Source organism: Mastacembelus armatus, chromosome 22 (assembly GCF_900324485.2).
Source record: "Mastacembelus armatus chromosome 22, fMasArm1.2, whole genome shotgun sequence".
NCBI classification, from domain to species: domain Eukaryota; kingdom Metazoa; phylum Chordata; class Actinopteri; order Synbranchiformes; family Mastacembelidae; genus Mastacembelus; species Mastacembelus armatus.
The window spans coordinates 20,010,742-20,031,714 of NC_046654.1; the positions used below are offsets into that span (position 1 = coordinate 20,010,742).

General features: G+C 44.2%; 1 protein-coding gene across 4 annotated transcripts; it reads right to left on the bottom strand.

Annotated features, from left to right (window-relative positions):
* Positions 1 to 10,243: 10,243 nt before the first annotated feature.
* Positions 10,244 to 20,973, bottom strand: LOC113131850 (glucosamine-6-phosphate isomerase 2). 4 transcript variants are annotated; one of them, XM_026309567.1, is made up of 7 exons: positions 20,911 to 20,973; positions 20,317 to 20,452; positions 20,119 to 20,220; positions 19,300 to 19,482; positions 14,944 to 15,128; positions 14,184 to 14,358; positions 10,244 to 11,445 (listed from the first exon to the last, which is right to left on the bottom strand). In XM_026309567.1, exons 2-7 carry the CDS (start codon positions 20,438 to 20,440, stop codon positions 11,387 to 11,389), a joined length of 828 nt encoding a protein of 275 aa, XP_026165352.1. In that variant the 5' UTR covers positions 20,441 to 20,452; positions 20,911 to 20,973; the 3' UTR covers positions 10,244 to 11,386. The 4 variants fall into 4 exon arrangements, with proteins under 4 accessions (XP_026165352.1, XP_026165367.1, XP_026165359.1 ...); XM_026309582.1 differs by having other exon boundaries at positions 20,119 to 20,230; XM_026309574.1 differs by having other exon boundaries at positions 20,787 to 20,924.

The following is a 20,973-nucleotide window of genomic DNA, read 5'->3' on the forward strand; positions in this document are numbered from 1 at the left end:
CAGAAACATCCAAAAATGATGGGAATGAATAGTCCAGAATGGCCAAATCAGCTGCTGTAGCCAGTTCTTGTTTAAGGCGGATGAAGTTTTGCTCTGCCTCAGTCGTCCAAACAAGGTGGGCGGAGAGGTTCCTCAGACCTTGGTCTTTCACCATCCGTCGGAGGGGGCTATTGAGGTTGGTATATTCCGGGATGTAGGAGTGACTGTAACCTGTAAGGCCAAGGAAGGAGAGCATGTCCTTTACCAGCAGGGGCTTGGGGTGGTGCAGTATGGTGGATCTGTGGGCAGGGGACATCCCTGCCCCCTTTTGGGAGATCATACGCCCCAGGAAGGAGACTTGTCCTCTGCAAGTTTGGAGTTTGTTTACTAACCTTAAAACCCCTCTCTGCCAGAAGCATCAAGACTGTCTTAGTGGCCTGTATGCAGGCAGTCGCAGATGGCGCCGCCAGCAAGAGATCGTCTACAAACTGAATAAGGGTGGTCTGGTCCGGAAATTGACAAGTGGAGAGCGCCTGCTTCAGTACCTGATTAAATATACCGGGTGAGAGAGCAAAGCCCTGAGGTAATCTGGTATACCGCAACTGGGTTCCCTGATACGTGAAGGAAAAGATATCCCTACAACTCTCTGCCAATGGCAGACAGAAAAAAGCATTGGCCAGGTCAATACAGGTGAACCAATTCTGTGCTGGGTCAAGATTAGCAAGAGCAACGTAGGGGTTAGGCACCGGCACTGTAGGCGTGAGCAGAATATCATTTATTGCTCTCAAATCATGAACCATACGATATTTACCAGTACCTTTCTTCTCAACCGGGAGAATGGGAGTATTCCAATTGGAATAGGAGGGTTCCAAGACACCTGCCTGTAAGAGGCCTTCAATGGTGTCCCGGATCCCCTCTGCTGCCTGCTGTTTATGGGGGTACTGGCGGACTCACAAAGGGGGCCCTTCCCATACCTGAAAGGTGACTGGCGCACAATCTGTCAACCCCACATCCGTGGGCGATTGCGCCCAGAGTGAGTCCGGCAGAGTGGCAAGCATACTGGCAGCCAAATGGTGGTCTGTTTTTTCTCTCCCGTGATACCTAGAAACCTCACAATGCTCCAATGTCGCCGTGTCTGTAGCGGAAAGCTGGATACAAAAAGTCTGTATAATGGGAGCATACAAGACCTGCGGTATTGCGGTGGGCTTCCAGTCAGAGTGAGCCAATGCCCTCTTAACGATACCTCCCAATTCTTTGGCCTCATGACTCGGGTGCAGTGCAAGAGACACATGGGGTGCAGAGTCCTCCTCCCTTTGATACCACTGTTGTTGTGCCGGGAGCAGCTTCACCGCTGCCGCCACGCCTTCTGGTGCCACATAAATATTTTCCATATCGATGCTCCAAGAATCTCCTACGACCTGATCGAACTCTTCCCTGTACCAATCGGTTTGGAGCCTGTCATAGAAGAGGGTGACATGGAGAGGGTCCAGGGGAGGGATGTAGGGGTCGAGGAGCGAGATCCACGGGCGCCACCTTTGATATGCTGACCAGATGCCTCCCTGGTCTGGTGGTTCAGGGCAAAGTTTAGCCCAGTAAATGTCTGCTCCCTCTTCCTCAGAGGGTCTAAGTAGGAACTGCGCACATTCCCCGGTAGAATACCGGGTGCAGGGCAAGCACGTGCCATCTGGTAGAGTCACACTCAGTCCTTCAAGGGAGCAGAGAATATTAGCCCCCAGTTTGATCAGTAAATCCCTGCCCAGGGGGTTGACAGGAGTGCCCGGAGAGTAGATGTAGGAGTGGCGGACGCACTGGTGGCCCACTTGTGTGAGTAGTGGCAGTGTCACCGGCAGAGTCTGTTTCTCCCCCGAGAAGCCCATAACTGTGGTAGTCTGCGTCGACAGCGTAGATTTTGAGGTGGTGTTCAACATGGAGCACGTTGCCCCAGTGTCGACCAAAAACGACAACTTCATATAATTGACTGTCACGGGCAGCAGCGGATCTGCCGTAGTTTTACTGCTGTCCGGGTCTCTCGATGGGGTGTATCATTCTTGGTAGGGATCCTACCAGGTCACGGGAGATCCCCAGTCCATCACTGGCATGTTGTAAGATGGACGGCCACCTCGTCCACAATACGGACCGGCACCCTGTCCCCCTCGGGCTCTTCCTCTGGCGAAGTAACCTCTGTGAGGACAGTCTTTTACCCAATGGTCTGTGTCCCCACATAGGAAGCATACATTTGAAGTGGCTCGGGGTGGGCCCCCCGCGTCCTCTCCATCCATTTCCCCCCCTCGGAGCTCCCCTGCACCCCCCTCTGTTCACTGGTAGACGGCGATTCGGCTCCCAGGGCGGTATGGGAAACAGGTCCGGGGATTCCGGAGCATCCATTCCCCATTGCCACATCAATTTTTTGGTTCCTCATTTTTCTCCTTTTTGTCTGAGTTAACCCTTTGCCGGACCTCTGACAGCTGCAGCTTTAAAAGCTGAGTTTGGAGGCCCTGATTCTGCTCTTCTTCCTTTTGCAATTGTTGCTGGACACGAGTAAGATGGTGCACCAGATGTCTCTCCCAGACTACAGAGTCGGCCCCCTGTAAATCAGGATTTACAGTCCCCTGTAAATCAGGATTTACAGTCACACATAGCAGTTTTTACCTTCTCTGGTACTCCCTCCAACACCGCCTGTCTATACCACTCCCTCTGGGGCCCTGGTTTGCCAGGATGACGCACCCACAGTTCCTTAGTCTGATCTAAGAAGGTCCTTGGATTTTCTTTTGAGTTCCATGCCAATTTTGGCACGGCGGACGAAGTGGGTAATGGATATTTTTCTCTAATGTCCCTGCTCAGTTCACCAGCCCATTGCACAAACGTCTCCTTATCATGGCGGCGCAAGGTCCCTGCTGCCCTCTCAAGGTCTCGTGCGTCTGGTCAGGCACCTCTGAATAACCGCCCTAAAGTCTCCCAATGCCACTCTCTGCCCTGCGGTCAGCTTATCCAATTTGCCAAGCCACAAACCTCCTCCCTCTGCCACCGGGGGAAGTTGATCCACCAACGCCTGCACATCCCCGAGCCCGTACGGCTGATACTTCACTCTTCCTCCCAAAGCCAACAAGGGTGCTGGAAATGAATGATGCGGATTTACCTCCCCGTCCTCCAGTCGGTCCTTTTCATCCTCACTGCTCTCAATGGATTGGGTGGACTGATTGGGGGGAGGTGGGGAACCCTTGAGGGGTCCCCATGATCTGAGCTTTTGGCAGTAGTTCTCACTAGGACCTGGATCCTCTAGTTTACCAGTCTCCTTTCCACCTAAGCCGTTCGTTTCTTCCTCATCAGCCTCCTTTATCTCTGGACGCCATGCTCCTTCCGCCCAGAGGACTATCTGTCCTACCTTTGCTTGTCTTTATGGGGTGAACTTCAGCAACACTTCCCGGTCTAATGTCTGTGGGTCCGTCCACCTGTCTGTACTTACCTTTACGGAACGTGGAAGCTTTTTCTCCTTCCATTCCTGCTTCCTTGGCCCGTTTCTCATGTCCATGTGCCTTCTCCCATATCCATGGGATCAGGGCAGCTCGATCCTGTGGGTCTCTTCCTTTTTCCTTAATCAAATCCAATAGCTTCTTCCTATATTGTTCTTCCATTCCTTCTTTTGTAGTCTTCTGCCCCTGCTTCAGCCAACCTGCCACCAGGGTTGATGCCACCTGAATTTCCAGATTCACCCATTTTTCAGGCGGGCCCCATTCCTCATCACTTACCTGTTGGTCAAGGTGTCCTTCCATTGTTGTATTCGGGTCTACCGTCCAAATTAATGCGTGGTCTATTTTTATTTTGTATATTTTTACTATTATTACTAATATTATTTATTATTATTCTTCTTATTTATTTATTATCATTTATTCTTGTATTATATATTTATTTTATTTTTATTTATTTATTGTTTGTTATTATTATTGTTATTATTATTTGTTTACCAAATGGTCGGGGGTTCGAATCCCGACCAGGGCATCACCAGTGTGGGCAAGGTCCTTAACGCTACTAGCCTACCTCAGTACAAATGAGTGATAGGGTGCTAGGGGACCAGGGGCAACCTGATGAGAAATGGGCTACTGGAAAAAGACACTCGTGGACGAGGGCTGATACTACATGAGTAACCCCAGCGATAGGGGCTACATGAAGAGGATGTGGGACCTATGGAAACTCCGAAACCCACCATCCACACTAGGGCCAAAGCATCTAGTAGCTCAGTGTTCCAACATCCGCAAACGGCAGCTGCTATCACAACTAGAGATTGAAGAAATACAACACAAATGCTACGGCAAGGGGGAGCCAGGACGCCAGGTCAGGGGGGAAACAACACCACCCCCACCCGAGATTGGGTACCAAGCCCCAATGACAAGCCCCAACACGCTCAACACAAGAGCAGCTGACCTGAGAGTGAAGATCGTAGGCAAGATGGACACCTGGAACCTCCGCAGCCGGTTACCAAGACTAAGTGAAGTACTCTCTGAAAGTCTACTAGAAGATGTGAATGCAGCATTACGAACAATCCCCACTGTGACCATCACCGAGACCAACAAGCTGATATACACCACGGCAACAGTGATCTTTGAGATGCTTGGCCACAGAATACATTCCACCACCAAGGAGCAGTACCCTGCCTGGAGAAGGAGGTTAGAGGCAAAAATAAGGGCAACACGGAGAGAAGTCAGCCAACTATCAGAACTGCAGAGAAGGGGGATGAAGTTGGGTAAGAAATACAGCAGGCTGTCCATACCAGAGGCCCTGGAGACTGCCAAACAACGACTCACAGCCCTGGCCACACGCCTGAAGAGGTACACCAGAGAAATAGAAGCACGGAGAATAAACAGGATGTTCTCCACCGAACCATCCAAGGTGTACTCTCAGTGGGAGGACAGTAACACGAGGGCAGACCCACCAAGGCTGGAGACTGAACAATACTGGAAAGACATATGGGAGAGGGAGGCATCACATAACACCAGTGCCCAGTGGCTGGCAGACCTGAGAGCAGACCACAGCAACCTCCCTGAACAAGAACCAGTAACCATCGCAACGGCAGATATCCGAGAAAGGGTCTCCAACATGAAGAACTGGACAGCACCGGGGCCTGACATGATCCACACCTACTGGCTAAAGAAGCTAACTGCCCTCCATGAACGCCTGGCAGCTCAAATGAACCAGCTGCTAATGGATGGGACTCACCCAGAGTGGCTAACTGAAGGCAGGACAGTCCTGATCCTGAAGGACCCCCAAAAGGGAGCAGTCCCATCCAACTACCATCCAATAACCTGCCTCTGCACAACCTGGAAGCTCCTGTCGGGCATCATAGCGGCTAAGATGAGTAGGCACATGGCTCAATACATGAGCGGGGCCCAGAAAGGAATAGGTAAGGACACCAGGGGAGCAAAACACCAACTACTGGTGGATAAAGCGGTCGCTCGAGACTGTAAGACCAGGCAGACCAACCTGTGCACCGCCTGGATTGACTACAAGAAAGCCTACGACTCAATGCCTCACACATGGATCCTGGAATGCCTGGAGCTGTACAACATCAATAGGACCCTAAGAACCTTCATAAGGAACTCAATGGGACTGTGGAAAACAACCCTAGTAGCCAACCTCAAGCCGATAGCACAAGTCTCCATCAAGTGCGGTATCTACGAAGGAGATTCTCTGTCCCCGCTGCTGTTCTGCATAGGCCTGAAACCCCTCAGCCAGATCATCACTAAGACTGGCTTCGGATACCGACTGCGAAATGGGGCAACCATCAGCCACCTCCTGTACATGGATTACATCAAGCTGTATGCCAGGACTGAACGAGACATCGACTCACTGATCCATACCACCGGGATATACAGCAACGACATTGGAATGTCATTCGGACTGGACAAGTGTGGTCGAATGATAACAAAAAGAGGGAGAGTTGTCAGGACTGAAGGAGTTGAACTCCCAGAAGGCAGCATAGCGGATGTTGAGGGCAGCTACAAGTACCTTGGAATCCCACAGGCAAATGGGAACCAGGAAGAAGCCGCAAGGAAAGCAGCCACAGCCAAATACCTACAGAGGGTAAGGCAAGTCCTAAGAAGTCAGCTAAATGGGAAGAACAAGGTCCAAGCCATCAACACCTACGCCCTGCCGGTCATCAGATACCCCGCTGGCATAACAAGCTGGCCAAAAGAGTATATAGAAGCCACTGATGTCAAGACAAGGAAGCTCCTCACAATGCATGGAGGACTTCACCCCAAATCCAGCATCCTGAGACTGTACGCTAAGAGGAAGGAAGGAGGCCGGGGACTGGTGAGCATCAGAGCCACCATCCAAGATGAAACAGCAAAGATCCATGAGTACATCAGGAAGATGGCCCCAAGCGATGGAATACTTAGTGAATATCTCAGGCAAAAGAAGCCCGATGCAGAGGACGAAGAGCAAGAACCATCATGGCAGGACAAACCCCTGCACGGCATGTACCACCGACAGATACAAGAAGTGGCTGATATCGAAAAGTCCTACCGGTGGCTGGAAAAAGCTGGACTGAAAGACAGCACAGAGGCACTGATCGTAGCAGCACAAGAACAGGCCCTGAGCACAAGATCGATAGAGGCCGGGGTCTACCACACCAGGCAGGACCCCAGGTGCAGGCTGTGCAAAGATGCCCCTGAGACAATCCAGCACATAACAGCAGGTTGTAAGATGCTAGCAGGCAGAGCGTACATGGAACGCCATAACCAAGTGGCCGGCATAGTGTACAGGAACATCTGTGCCGAGTATGGGCTGGAGGTCCCAAGGTCAAAATGGGACACACCTCCAAAGGTGAGGGAGAATGACCGAGCTAAGATCCTGTGGGACTTCCAGATACAGACCGACAAACAGGTGATGGCTAACCAACCGGACATAGTAGTGGTGGACAAACAACAAAAGAAAGCCGTAGTGGTAGATGTAGCGATCCCAAGTGACAGCAACATCAGAAAGAAGGAACATGAGAAGCTGGAGAAATACCAAGGGCTTAAAGAAGAGCTAGAAAAGATGTGGAAGGTGAAGGCAACAGTGGTCCCCGTGGTAATCGGCACCCTCGGGGCTGTGACCCCCAAACTGGGAGAGTGGCTCCAACAGATCCCAGGAACAACATCAGAGATCTCAGTCCAGAAGAGCGCAGTGCTAGGAACAGCTAAGATACTGCGAAGAACCCTCAAACTCCCAGGCCTCTGGTAGAGGACCCGAGATTGAGGAAGACACACCACCCATAGGGGTGAGACGGGAATTTTTTTTTATTTTTTTATCTGTAGTTATCCCCTCCCCACCAGAGGGAGCTCTATCTATAGTTGTTATTGCAATCCCTAGTTGTTTCAGCAGAGGGAGCCAAATAAATTGTAATACAATTCCCTCTTCCTCCAGTAGAGGGAACCAAATAATAGGCGGATCCTTACTTACCTTACCTCCTCTCACTTCCGCCTTTCTCTCTGTCTTCACAAACCCCGCGCCCCAACACTTCCTCTCTCTCTCTCTCTCTCTCTCTCTCTGGCACTTTCCACACACACACTTACTCCCCTCACACATTGATTCACACTAGCATACTTTCACTCAAACTTCCTCCACATCCACACAAATACACAATATTTCAAACCTAAAAATTTTGCGATCCGATCCAACACGACAATCTTTTATTTGCCAATCCAATCTTTTGTTTATTTGTCAATCCAACATGACATTTTATTTCGGGGGTTCCCCAGTTCCCCGGGTCTTGTAACCCAGTTCTGCCAGTCCCCCGTCGAGGACTGGTGGGTCCACCACGACCGGAAATAAATAAAAACTTAAAGTCCACCGATCCAACACGGTTTTTCTGTTTATCTGTCGATCCAACATGACATTTATTATTATTACCGATCCAACACGGTTTTATTTTTTGTCAAACGATCCAACACGAAATGACGACCTACCACCCCAAACCGTCCAAATTTATAACTATCCCAATTCACACATTGACAATTGTAATTTTAGAATATGCCAATTACGCAGAATTCATAAAAAGGTTTCTGCTCACCTTTCTGTGGCGCCAAGTATATTGTCAATGCGTTCTTCAGGCAGTCAATCCAATTTTCCTCATCCCCATACGGGCCACCAAATTGTTAAATACTCACGTAATTTACCCAGGTCCGTTGATGAGGAAGTACACGGAGGCGGCTGGAGTGGTTCAGCTGATTACATGTTTTATTTAAACTATACAAAGCGCTCTGGAGATCATCCCTCATGGGACACACGGAGAGATCTGAGCTATAAGCGGAATCTATAGACTGTATATAGCTTAGCCACCGCCCTACATGCCAGTACTTTTCCACAAAAGGAATTTAGTCTATTACCATATATGGAGTTGTTATTCCCTTTTGTCTCCCCTCATAGTGAAGAGAGGTGACCCTGTCATGTGTCTAAACATATAGGATTACACTTTACACACTATACTGCAATACTACTCACACAAAGTGTGTCTGCATTCCCACGCTTTCTATCACTACTAACACTATATCTAATGAATTAGCTTCTTCTCTAATATTCCTAATAATCAACCTAAGTCTTATCTACCTCTTTTTACACTGGGTTACACTGAGCATTTCTGTCAAACCAGCATGGACTCACTCTAAACTCCAACTAACCTGTGGTGAAGTCTGGCTACACAGGGGGGTGGGACCAATAGGGACCACTTGTCTCAAACCAGTGAAGAAACCAGCCACACCCAGGGGAATTAGGTGAGTGAGGAGTAGAGTGACCTGGGGAGAAGACTGCTCAGAAGTACATTTTGCCATGGAGGGTCCAATATATTGACCCTGGCACCCCTTTAGACTATTTTGTGGGATGAGACTGACAATAAGTGTTTTGAATGCCACATTGCTGACCACAGTTATAATTTTTTCTTCCTTCTTAAGAAGGAATTACAACAGCCAGTGAATATCATGCAATAACACTAAAACAAAACCTAAGACAAAGAGAGCTAATTATGTACCCACTTTTGTCTTTTGGAGTAAGACAGGCTGTCCAGTTTGATTTTTGTAAAGTAGTTAACTATGATAATGTGCGACAGGAACAGCTAACATGGGCAGGTATATTTGTATCACTGAAGTATGTAGAGATAGGCTACACTGATAAGATTTAATCCACACAATGATCCAACAGTTTGAATTGCGCACTGCAGCCATTTACTTCCACCTCCCCTCCAGCCAGTAAGCAATGTCAGTCTTTACATTACTTGATGCACGTAGTCCTGCTGTTACCCCACCTTTCTTTACACCTTATAGTGGTAATTAGGCCCGATCGTTATTCTTCTTCCCTATTATTTTTCTCCGACTATTGTAATTGCTCAATGGGCCAGGAGTGATCAAGCAAGTGGTGGGGCTGGGGGGGCTTTAGGCAGCATCTAGCATCACATATGACGTGATTGCCAGGTCGGCGTGGGCCTGGAAATCGTTATTCTTCTTCCCTATTATTTTTCTCCGTAACGACCTCAAATTTGACTCCCTGAACATGTGTGAAAACTCACCAAAATGCAGTGAAACTGAAGTTTAATTGGGAACACTCTCCCTCGCACAAGCCTCATCTCTGGCAATGTTTAAGCCCAAGCTAAAAGCCTTTTTTAGCGTGGCATATAACATGATAACTGACAGTGTTTTATCCAAAGTTATTTATCTGCACTCAGTCTCCTTTAATTTCATCTTTAAGTTCATCTCCAACTATTTGCTGTTTCTGATTTTGATTTTTGCCTATGTACTTTAACTTGTCTTTTATTTCTGTAAAGCACTTCGAATTACTCTGTGTATGAATTGTGCTATATAAATAAACTTGCCTTGCCATGTCACGTGAGGCCCCATAAATTAGGGATGCATATCACAGATATGCATAATACAATACACATGGGATGAAAGCTGTTTAAGGTTACTTATCAATACCATGAGTCTATTTCCTTTTGCTGTGGTGACATTTCAACTGCAGTAAAAATGAATATTCCCAAACCAAGGTGATTCTGTGGTACAACATTTTTTCTTCTGTTTTACCACACTGTATCTCCTGAGAGAATACATGGGTTGCATGTTGGTTTCAGAACTTAGGTATAACTGCCCCACTATGGAAAATGAACAAATGGAAAATGACAACATAGAATGCTAAAGGTGGTTCTGATGCAGAAAATGTCAAACATGAAAAAAACAAACAAACAAAAAAAACAAAAAACAAACATCATTACTCCCTAAAACATAGTTCACAAAAGACACGGTCCATAAGCAACGTTTTTACTTCCATTAGAAAACAAATGTAAAGACTACAGTAGATGTGCAAAAACACAAGTCATAACTGTAACAACTTGAAAACAGGATTACTAACATTAAAATAAAAGTAATCCAAGGAAGGAATGTTATAACCAAATTCAAAAGAAGAAAACAAATCACTGTATTCAACTAAAAATGTTTCTGCACCTTCACAGGATACTGAACATAAAATTGATGCATCATGAATTCAGATGTTGCATTTGAAATTAACCTTGACAGTTGCTAAGATAAACAATGTCTGACACCATAAGGTTACTGACCAGTAGTTAATCACTCAGTTCAGTCAGGATAAACAACTGCAACTGTATATTTTTAACTGATGCATTCAAGCCAAATCACAGCACCAACAAAACTGAACAGGTGGTTTAGAGCATCTAGGTGCATTCTTAACCTCTTTCAGAGCTTTCAACCACTTACCAATCTTCAAGAAAATGTATGAACACATTATGTGTCTGTGAACACCAGTCCAAAACCAATCCCATAACCAGAAAAAGACAAGGGAATCATCCACTGAGAACAGAGGTTATCTTTGAACAGCAACATGTTACCATCCTGCCCATCTGCCCCATACATACATCCATGGATGGTAGTATGGGGACTGAAATTTTCAGGTCACATGATAACAACTGAACAAAGTAATATCACTGATGTGGCCCATACGATTGAGGTACCCTGACAAAGCTAATAAGTGGCCCTGGAGTTAAGATTGTTTTGTCAAACAAATAGGATTTTTTGTGCCAACACTTTGACTTGTTCAGTGTCCAGCAGTGGAAGACTGTGGACTGCTGTACAGCGATCAGTGCAGGAGAAGCTAGGACAGATAAATGTAAAAGCTATACAAAAGTAAGTTTGACCAAAAACAAAGGACAATTCTGATGAGTCATGTAAATCCCATAACTGCTCATTAGGTTATCAGTTATCACCAGTATACACAATGCATTTGTTTACTCGGCAATCCTCTAATTGGGGGTTAATCACTGATAAAGAAAGCTAACATAAAGAACAGTTCCAGAGCAGTAATTATGGCCATTCATGTTGGATCCAGGGATCTAAGACCATCTTGACGATCATCTTGATTGATGATCTTGGTTTTACTGGTCCTTTATGCTGAGCACTGGGTCCACCAATTTATTATGAACGTGCATTAAACCTACAATGAAAACCAAGAGTTAAAAACAACAGAACTTCTTCTGTGCTATAGTGCACTGGACAGTACACTGCAGATTTATGATAAACAACGATCAGAAATGACAAGGTATGGATTTCTTCATTCATTGCTCTCTGTAAGGTCCAGATAAAATTATGCTAGTTTATAATCTTATCTAATGGAAAACAGGTTGTTTAATGAACTCCCAACTTACTTTGAAGATATTTAGTATATTTGAGAGCTGAAACTAGGTAGAGCAGGGGTCTCCAACTCCAGTCCTCATGGGCCAATGTTTTTCAACTATCCCTGTCCTACCCACTGCTGATTACCTGGATCAGGTGTGTTCAGCCAATCAGAAGCTGCAAGGGCAGGGATAGTTGGAAAAGAAGCAGGACTGGACCTCAAGGACTGGAGCTGGAGACAGAGACTGTTTAAAGCACAAAGGCATAAATGTAAGAAGCTTTAGGCCATATTTTTAGAAAAAGTGGAGTGTCATTTCATTTTTATGCTGACGACTCCCAAATTTATCTACCTTTTAAGAAGGTTGATCGCTCAACGAGGAGAAAACTGAGGTAATTGTTTTTGGTCCCTGAGAAAATACGAAAGCCTCAAATGCTGTCCTAGGACCTCTATCGGCCTTCAGGTCCTCGCAGGTACAAGATCCAGGTGTCCTTTTAGACCAGGGGTGTCAAACGTACGGCCCGCGGGCCAGATCAGGCCCGCAAATGGGTTTAATCCGGCCCACGAGATGATTTGAAGTTTAAATTAGCTGCAATTTTTCAATGAAAGAAACTGCTGTTCTAAATGTGTCCACTGGGTGTCGCAATAGAAATTATGTTAAGCAGGCAAACTGTTTATACCGGGGCTGAGCAAGTAGGCCTATAACTGTCAGCTGGCCCGGACCTAGCTGCCTTGTCATTTTGCCTATTAAAACTTCTACTTCGAACATTACGCGCTTCAGTAGTTTTTACCTCCGTTTGTATGGTGTGGAGAGTTAGCTCAGGATTAAGATGTGGAAATGACGAATGAGGTATTCGATACTTAGAAGAGTATTTTGTTCAATCCCAGATAGGCTGTGACTTAAAGTTGTATGCCTTTGTAGATAGAGTAGATAGTAGATAGATATGAGACAACTTTTAAGTTCCAATCACTGAGGCATTGTGTTCTTGAAATTGCACCAATTTTTTCCTCAGAATTTTCAACTGATTTGAAGTGTTTTGTAAAGAGCATTATTTGTGATGTGTTCAGAATGTGCTTGTACTATTTTGGACTAAAGTAAAACAAAGGAAACAAATCTGAAGTTGTCGTTATTTTTAAGTTATTATGCCATGATTTTACCGGTCCGGCCCACTTGGGAATAGATTTTCTTCCATATGGCCCCTGACCTAAAATGAGTTCGACACCCCTGTTTTAGACGATTCATTAAAACTGGACAAGAAAATTTCCACTGTGATTGGATCTGGTTTTTACCAGATCCGCCCACTTGCTAAAATCAAACATTTTCTTAGTGATAAGACTTTGGAGATGGCGATTCATGTCTTTATCACATTGTGCCTGCAATTCCTTGTACTGTGATATCTCCACTACCCAAATTGCCTGACTTCAGCTGGTCCAGAATGCCGCAGCTAGGTTTCTCTTAAAAAAGAATAAAAGGGACCACATCACTCCACTCCTGATGGTCCTTCACTGGCTCCCTGTCTATTTTAGAATACACTTTAAAATTTTATTTTGTTTTTAAATCTCTACATAACCTAGCTCCACCCCACCTTTCTAAATTACTTCACCCCTTGAGAAAGCTAAGATCATGTGACCAAAACCTCTTGTCAATCCCACACTCCAGACTTACACGTAGAGGTGATCATCCCTTCTCTCGTGACCTTGCCTCTGGAACGACCTACCTGACGATATTTGAACTGCCCCCACCCTATCTATTTTTAAGTCTCTCCTAAAAACCCATATGTTCGCCCTGTCCTTTTAGGATGTTTGTCATTGTTATATTTTTTATATTATTATCCCTGTTATGTGGTTTTCTTATTGTGAAGCACTTTGGTCAGCCCTGTGGCTATATTTAAATGTGCTATATAAATAAATGAACTCAAACTTTGGAATCTTTTTTAAACTGAGGACACATATGTGACAAATGTTAATATGTCCTGTACAAAGAACATATCCTGACAGAAATCACTTAAATAGAACCTGTCTGACAAAGTGAAGCATGCTAAAAGATCTCAAAAAGCAACATATCATCCCATGATATAAAGAAATTCAAGAGGATGTATCAGTCTGAAAAGTCTTCCAGAGCCATTTCTAAGACTTTATCCACAAATGGAGACTGGCCATTTGACTGGCCACTCCTGGGTTAACCTTCCCAGGAGTGGCCAGCCTACCAAAATAGCTCATAAAAGAACTGACAACAACATCTAAAGATGCCTCAGTTAAGGTCAGAACTTTCTTCCCAAAACGAATAGTTAGCTTGCAATTTATTATGTTTACCTTGTTAAAAAATGCAGTCTCATTCAACAGGAATTCAATAAATCACAGCTAAAACTTGATATCCAGTTTTTGATTAAACTAATTTAGGTTTTGATTCAAGTTTATGAACATTTTTGCAGCTGCAGTTTGTGGTTAAATTGTATGCATTACAATCATGTTACTAATAATTTTTTCAACTATATTTTACACTTTTCTCCAGACTATTCTTGACTCACTATTCTCCGCAGAATAGATTTTGCTGTTGGTACCTTTGAAGTACTTCACAGTTTTGACTCGGAGCTCCAAGGTTGCGTCCTCATCACACACAAAGATGGTGCGTGGGTGCTGCTGGAAGGCTGACACTGTCCACATATGGTTGACTCCCTCCTCTATGGCTTTATACAGAGCAAAGGCTTTGTGTGCTCCTGTGATCAGAATCATCACCTGAGTAGTAAACAACAACATTATAATAAATGTAGCCATTACATGATGTGGATCCACCAGAGTAAGAACAGGATAAATATCACAATATATACTGTAAAAAAGCTCATCTAGCTGTGCCTTTATCTTCAAGTCATTCTCCAGTCTTATCTTTCTCATGCTTAAAAATGCCTATTAATACATTATCATGCATTTCTCTGTGAATTTTGTAGTAAAAGAATTCTTTTAAAGTAAAGAGTTTGTATTTTGTCATAGGGGCATTGTATATTTCTTAAACTACTGATTCACCAGACAATTAAGAAGAAACAGGTTGGGGTGGCAGAAATAAACACAATGGAACTGAAGACATCTGTGTGATTCTGATCGATCACCTGTGGGTTACTATTTAAGTGAATCCCCCATATAAATGGCATTCACCTTTCTCAAAGTTTGTGAGAAAGGTATATGATCCTATTGAAACTAACAAGGATTATTGAAACTAACAGAGATTTTAAGTATACAAATAGTACAGAATATCTTAACATAATCGTATAAAATTATGTTGTGGCAAGACAATGGAGGAATAAATTAAATGGCTTTCAATCTGACCTCTTTGGCATCCATGACAGTTCCTACACCCACAGTCAGAGCCATGGTGGGAACCTTGGAGAGGTCGTTACCAAAGAAACGAGCGTTGGCTACAATGGTGTCTTTAGCCAGGGTTTTCACTCTGGTCCTGGAAACAAGGCTGGAGCCTGGCTCATTGAAAGCTATATGACCGTCAGGACCAATACCTACAGAAAGACAGTGAGAAAGAACCAGACAAAGATCGAGCTAAGAGAGACTATATCACACAAGAGATTAAATAATACCTACCTACAAAAGTTTTGTTTCACTGATGGCAGAAAAACTAAACTGCTCAAAAGACATAAAGGAAGACTTAATCGTCACAATTTAACATGTCAATTAAACCTAAGGAATATAAATGTGTACATTTAAGGAGCTGCTTTGTGTCTTTGTAGATTTGAAAAAAGCGTATGACAGGGTGCTGAGAGAGGAGCTGTGGTTTTGTATGAGGAAGTATGGAGTGGCAGAGAAGTATGATTGAGTGGTGCAGGACATGTATAAGAGCTGTTAAGACAGTGGTGAGGTATGCTGTAGGACAGAGGAATTCAAGGTGGAGGTGGGACTGCACCAAGGATCGGCTTTGAGCCCCTTCTTGTTTGCTGTGGTGATGGACAGGCTGACAGATGAGGTTAGACAAGAATCTCCGTGGACCATGATGTTTGCGATGACATTGTCATCTGTAGTGAGAGCAGGGAGCAGGTGGAGGAAAATCTAGAGAGGTGGAGGTTTGCTCTGGAAAGGAGAGGAATGAAGCTTAGCCGCAGTAAAACAGAGTGCATGTGTGTAAATGAGAGGGACTCAAGTAGAACGGTGAGTTTATGGGGAGTAGAGGTGAAGAAGGTGGAGGATTTTAGGTACCTAGGGTTAACAGTCCAGAGCAACAGAGAATGTGGAAAAGAAGTGAAGAGACGTGTGCAAGCAGGTTGGAACGGGGGGAGGAAAGTGTCAGGTGTGATGTGTGACAAAAGAGTGTCAGCAAGAATGAAAGGAAAGATGTACAAGACAGTGGTGAGACCAGCAATGTTGTATGGTTTAGAGTCAGTGGCACTGAGAAAAAGACAGGAGACAGAGCTGGAGGTAGTAGAGCTGAAGATGTTGAGGTTCTCTCTAGAACTGCATTCTTTCACCTGCGCAACATTTCCAAAATTAGGAACATCCTGTCTCAAAATGATGCAGAAAAACTAGTCCATGCATTTGTTACCTCAAGGCTAGATTACTGTAACTCATTACTATCTGGATGTCCCAGTATCTCCTTAAAAAGCCTCCAATTAATCCAGAATGCCGCAGCCAGAGTCCTGACAGGAACTAGCAAGAGAGATCATATTTCTCCTATATTGGCTTCTCTTCATTGGCTCCCTGTAAAATATAGAATAGAATTTAAAATCCTTCATCTCACATACAAATCCCTTCATAATCAAGCTCCTTCATACCTCAAAGACCTCATAGTACCCAATACCCACTTCGCTCTCAGAGTGCAGGTCTACTTGTGGTTCCCAGAGTTTCCAACAGCAGAATGGGAGGCAGAGCCTTTAGTTATCAAGCTCCTCTCCTATGGAACCAGCTCCCAGCATGGGTTCAGGAGGCAGACACTCTCTGTACTTTTAAGGCTAGACTTAAAACCTTCCTCTTTGACAAAGCATATAGTTAGGGCTGGCTTCAGGCAACCCTGAACCATCCCTTAGTTATGCTGCTATAGGCCTAGACTGCCCGGGGACCATCGGTGCACTGAGCTCCCCTACCCTAACCCCCCCCCCCCCCCCTTTCCCTTCCCCTCCCCCCTTTCCCTTCCCCCCCCCCCCCCTCACATGTATATTCCACCATTGAATGTTACTAACCTTGTGCTCTCTCTCTCCCCTAGTTTGTGCTCTCTCCCTCTCTCTCTGTTCTCTCTGTACCTTCTGCAGGTGTCCCTGGTCCTGGAGCTGTATATCGCTGATGTGCAGTTACTGGTCCCACCAACCTGCAGTGTCCATTTGTTGTTTATTGTTGCTGTTCTTTTCTCTCTGCTCTATCCACTCACCCCAACCGATCGAGGCAGATGGCCGCCCAAACTGAGTCCGGTTCTGCTGGAGGTTTTTTCTTCCGTTAAAGGGAGTTTTTCCTCTCCACTGTCGCCAAGTGCTTGCTCATAAGGGAATTGTTGGGTTTTTAGTTTTAGTTTTTGTAAAGTGCCTTGAGATGATTTGTATTGTGATTTGGCGCTATACAAATAAAATTGAAATTGAATTGAATTGAGTGACGAGGATGGATAGGATCAGGACTGAGTACATCAGAAGGACAGCTCATGTTAGATATTTTGGAGAAAAAGCCAGGGAAGCCAGATTGAGATGGTTTGGACATATTCAGAGGAGGGACAATGAATACATTGGTAAAAGGATGCTGAGGTTAGAGTTACCAGGAAGGATGCCTAGAGGAAGACCAAAGAGGAGGTTCTTGGATGTAATGAAGGGGGACATAGTTGGTGTGGGTGAGGAGGATACAGAGGATAGGGTTAAATGGAGGCAGATGATTCGCTGTGGCAACCCCTGAAGGGAGCAGCTGGAAGGAATGAGATGATCTAGGAACTGCCCACACACTGAGTTTCTCCTAATTTGGTGCAAATGAAAGTGACAACAGCTGCAATGCAGTCTTATTCAAGAGAGGTAAATGCAAGACCACACCCAAAAAGGGAATGGTTTTGCATGTGGGGACCACAGACACAAAATGCTCTGTCTTCCTTCCAGACTGTTTCTGCTCAGGTTTTGTGTTTTGCTGGTGTCCTTGTCACTACTAGTAGCATGAGGCAGCCCCTGCAGTCAATCCTATTGCCCAGATTACTCCAAGATAGCACATCCATGCGTGCATTCACAAGAAGATTTGCTGTGTCTCCCAGCAGTCTTAAGAGTATGGAGACTTTGCTAATTACAGACCAATATCCAATCTACCATTTATTTCTAAACTCCTTGAAAAAGCTGTTGCAAATATGTGACCACTTACACAGGAATGAAGTATTTGAAGATTTTCAATCAGGATTTACAGCACATCATAGGACAGAAACAGCACTGTTAAGTCACCGATCGATGTTCTGTTAGCCTCAGATAATGGACTCATCTCTGTACTTGTCCTGCTAGATTTTAGTGCTGCATTTGACACTATTGACCACAGACCAACATCTTATTACAGAGAATGGAAAATGTGACTGCGACTAAATGAACAGCGCTAAAGTGGTTCCAATCTTATTTACTGGATAGATTCCAATTTGTTCAAGTTCATGATGAACCTTCCATGTGCACAAAGGTTAGCTATGGACTTCCACAAGGTTCTGAGCTAGGACCAATTCTCTTCAGCTTTCACATGCTTCACTTATGCAATGCTAATATAGTTACTTTAAATGGCATAGCTTTGGCCTCCAGCACTACTATGAAAAACCTTGGAGTTATTTTTGACCATGATATGCCATTTAATTCACACATTAAACAAATCTCTAGAACTGCGTTTCAATTGAGCAATATTGCCAAAATTAGGAACATCCTGTCTCAAAATGATGCAGAAAAACTACTCCATGCATTTGTTACTTCAAGGTTAGATTACTGTAAGATGTCCCAATAACTCCATGAAAAGCCTCCATTAATCCAAAATGCTACAGCCAGAGTTCTGACAGGAACTAGCAAGAGAGATCCTATTTCTCCCATATTAGCTTCTCTTCATTGGCTCCCTGTAAAATCCTGAATAGAATTTAAAATCCTTCTTCTCACATACAAATACCTTCATGACAAAGCTCCTTCATACCTTAAAGACGCCATAGTACCGTATTATCCATATAGACCACTTCGCTCTATGCAGGTATACTTGTAGTTAACAGTTTCCAAAAATAAAATAGAAGGCAGACCCTTCAAGCTCCTCTCCTGTGGAACCATTCCCAGTCCCGGTCTGTTCTTTTCTCTCTCCTCTATCCACTCACCCCAACTAGTCGAGGCAGGTGGCCGCCCAAACTGAGCCTGGTTCTGCTGGAGGTTTCTTCCATTAAAGGGAGTTTTTCCCCTCCACTGTCACCAAGTGCTGCTCATAAGGGATTTGTTGGGCTTCTGTTTTTGTTGTTGCCTTGAGATGACTGTATTGTGTATTTATACGAATAAACTGAATTGAGGAGATACCTGGAAAGTGGCAGTTACACAAGCAGAGCTGTGATTTTGAATACAGCTCTCCATTATTTAATGATTTTGGTTTCCAGTGACTGCTGTAAAGTCAATTATACAATACATATTAATAAAGATTTTCGAACTGAATAATTAATTTATCAAGAACCAATGTGTGAGCATTCCCTTAATTTTTTCAGCATTATAAAAATCATTCCCTGACCTCCAACAAACAACTCAATTCCTCCAGCCTCTGTGATTTTCTTCTCATAGGCTTGACATTCTGTCTCCAGGTCCACTGCATTTCCATCCAGGATATGAGCATTGGCTGGGTCGATATCGATGTGCTTGAAGAAGTTGTTCCACATGTAGGAGTGATAGCTCTCTGGATGAGCACGAGGTAGACCTGAAAAATAAAAAGGATCACTTTTTAGCCTAAGATCTGTAATGTCAGGAGTCTTGCCTTCAGAACGAACACTGATGTATTTCTACACTTGGAATCGAGAATGAGGAAGGCAGCCAATACACAAGTAGCATGAAAGTTAAACAGTTATGGCTAAAGTATGCCCTTCAATTTCAACTGGCCAATACACTGAGGTGTGAATATACCTATACATGCTAAACGCAATTATTTAAATGATTCTAGGAAAACTTGATGCTTGTTTTCTGTTTCACTTATAAAACATGAGGGGCCAGGGAACACTGATGAAGGACGGAGGTTAATGATGTTGATCTGCTTCTTTATATACACTCATCACACATTCTGACATACCACAAAACATAGTCTACCACAGATAGTAACCAATGTTTAACTACAACATCTAACGGTGTTGCATTAAACAAACCTGTAAGATTGCTGTAAACACGTACAGTAAATAAAGTGAAGTGATGAGGGGCTTTAAATCACTGCACAGTCAATGGCTCCATGTAATAATTCCTTCAAAGCTGCTTACAAACCAATGGTGCTTAATTTGAAGTTGAATGACATAAGTCTACAAATGAAAGTATAGTCTGGAATGTAATAAATCAGGCTTTAACTCACCTACATATTCATCCATGTTGAAAGTTTTAACATATTTGAATGAAATGTCGCCACTTCTGTAGTATTCGATTAACTTCTGGTAACAGCCATAAGGAGTACTCCCTGAAAGAAACTAGAAACGTTAATATATCCTGTTTAATAGAGAACCTGGTTGCTCACTAATCCTACCACAACATTGTTTACGTCACTGGTGCTTACCTGTAGGCAAGCCCAGAGTGAAGTATCTTTCAGGGGAGGGCTTGAACTTGATAATTCTGTTGCGAATGTATTTTGCTGCCCACTCACTGGCCAGGTCATAGTCGTCCAGAATGACCAGCCTCATTTTACCGGTTCCCTAAATAAATAAGTATATAATAAAATTACATCTTAAAAACGATCACAGTCGCCTGATTTGCACTGGCGCCATGGTAAACTGATTTAGCTAGATAAAATGGGAATATGACAAAATTCTCCGACCTCAATTCAAAGACCGTGAACTCACTGCGTGCTTTGCTAGCTAGATGATTAACGAAGTAGTAACCCTAGGATGCGTCATTAACTTGAAATATCTTCTCAAATATAGGTTTGCAGGTGGTATCCACAACAAGTAAGTTACGCTGGTAAATTTTCAGATATTTCAATTGAGCTTGCCGAGGCAATGGCTAATATTAATAAGCGAGACAACTTACAAGCGCAGTCTAACAAGTTGAATGTAAATTTATTGCTGAACAAGTCAGTTTCTGTCACTTGGATAATCTAAGGCCACTAATCACTTTTTAAAATGAACAATACAAGTCAACAACAATGTGTTACCTGCTAAAATACGCTGTTGTCACATGATCAACTACCGGTCAAGTGATTACAGGCAGATTGTAC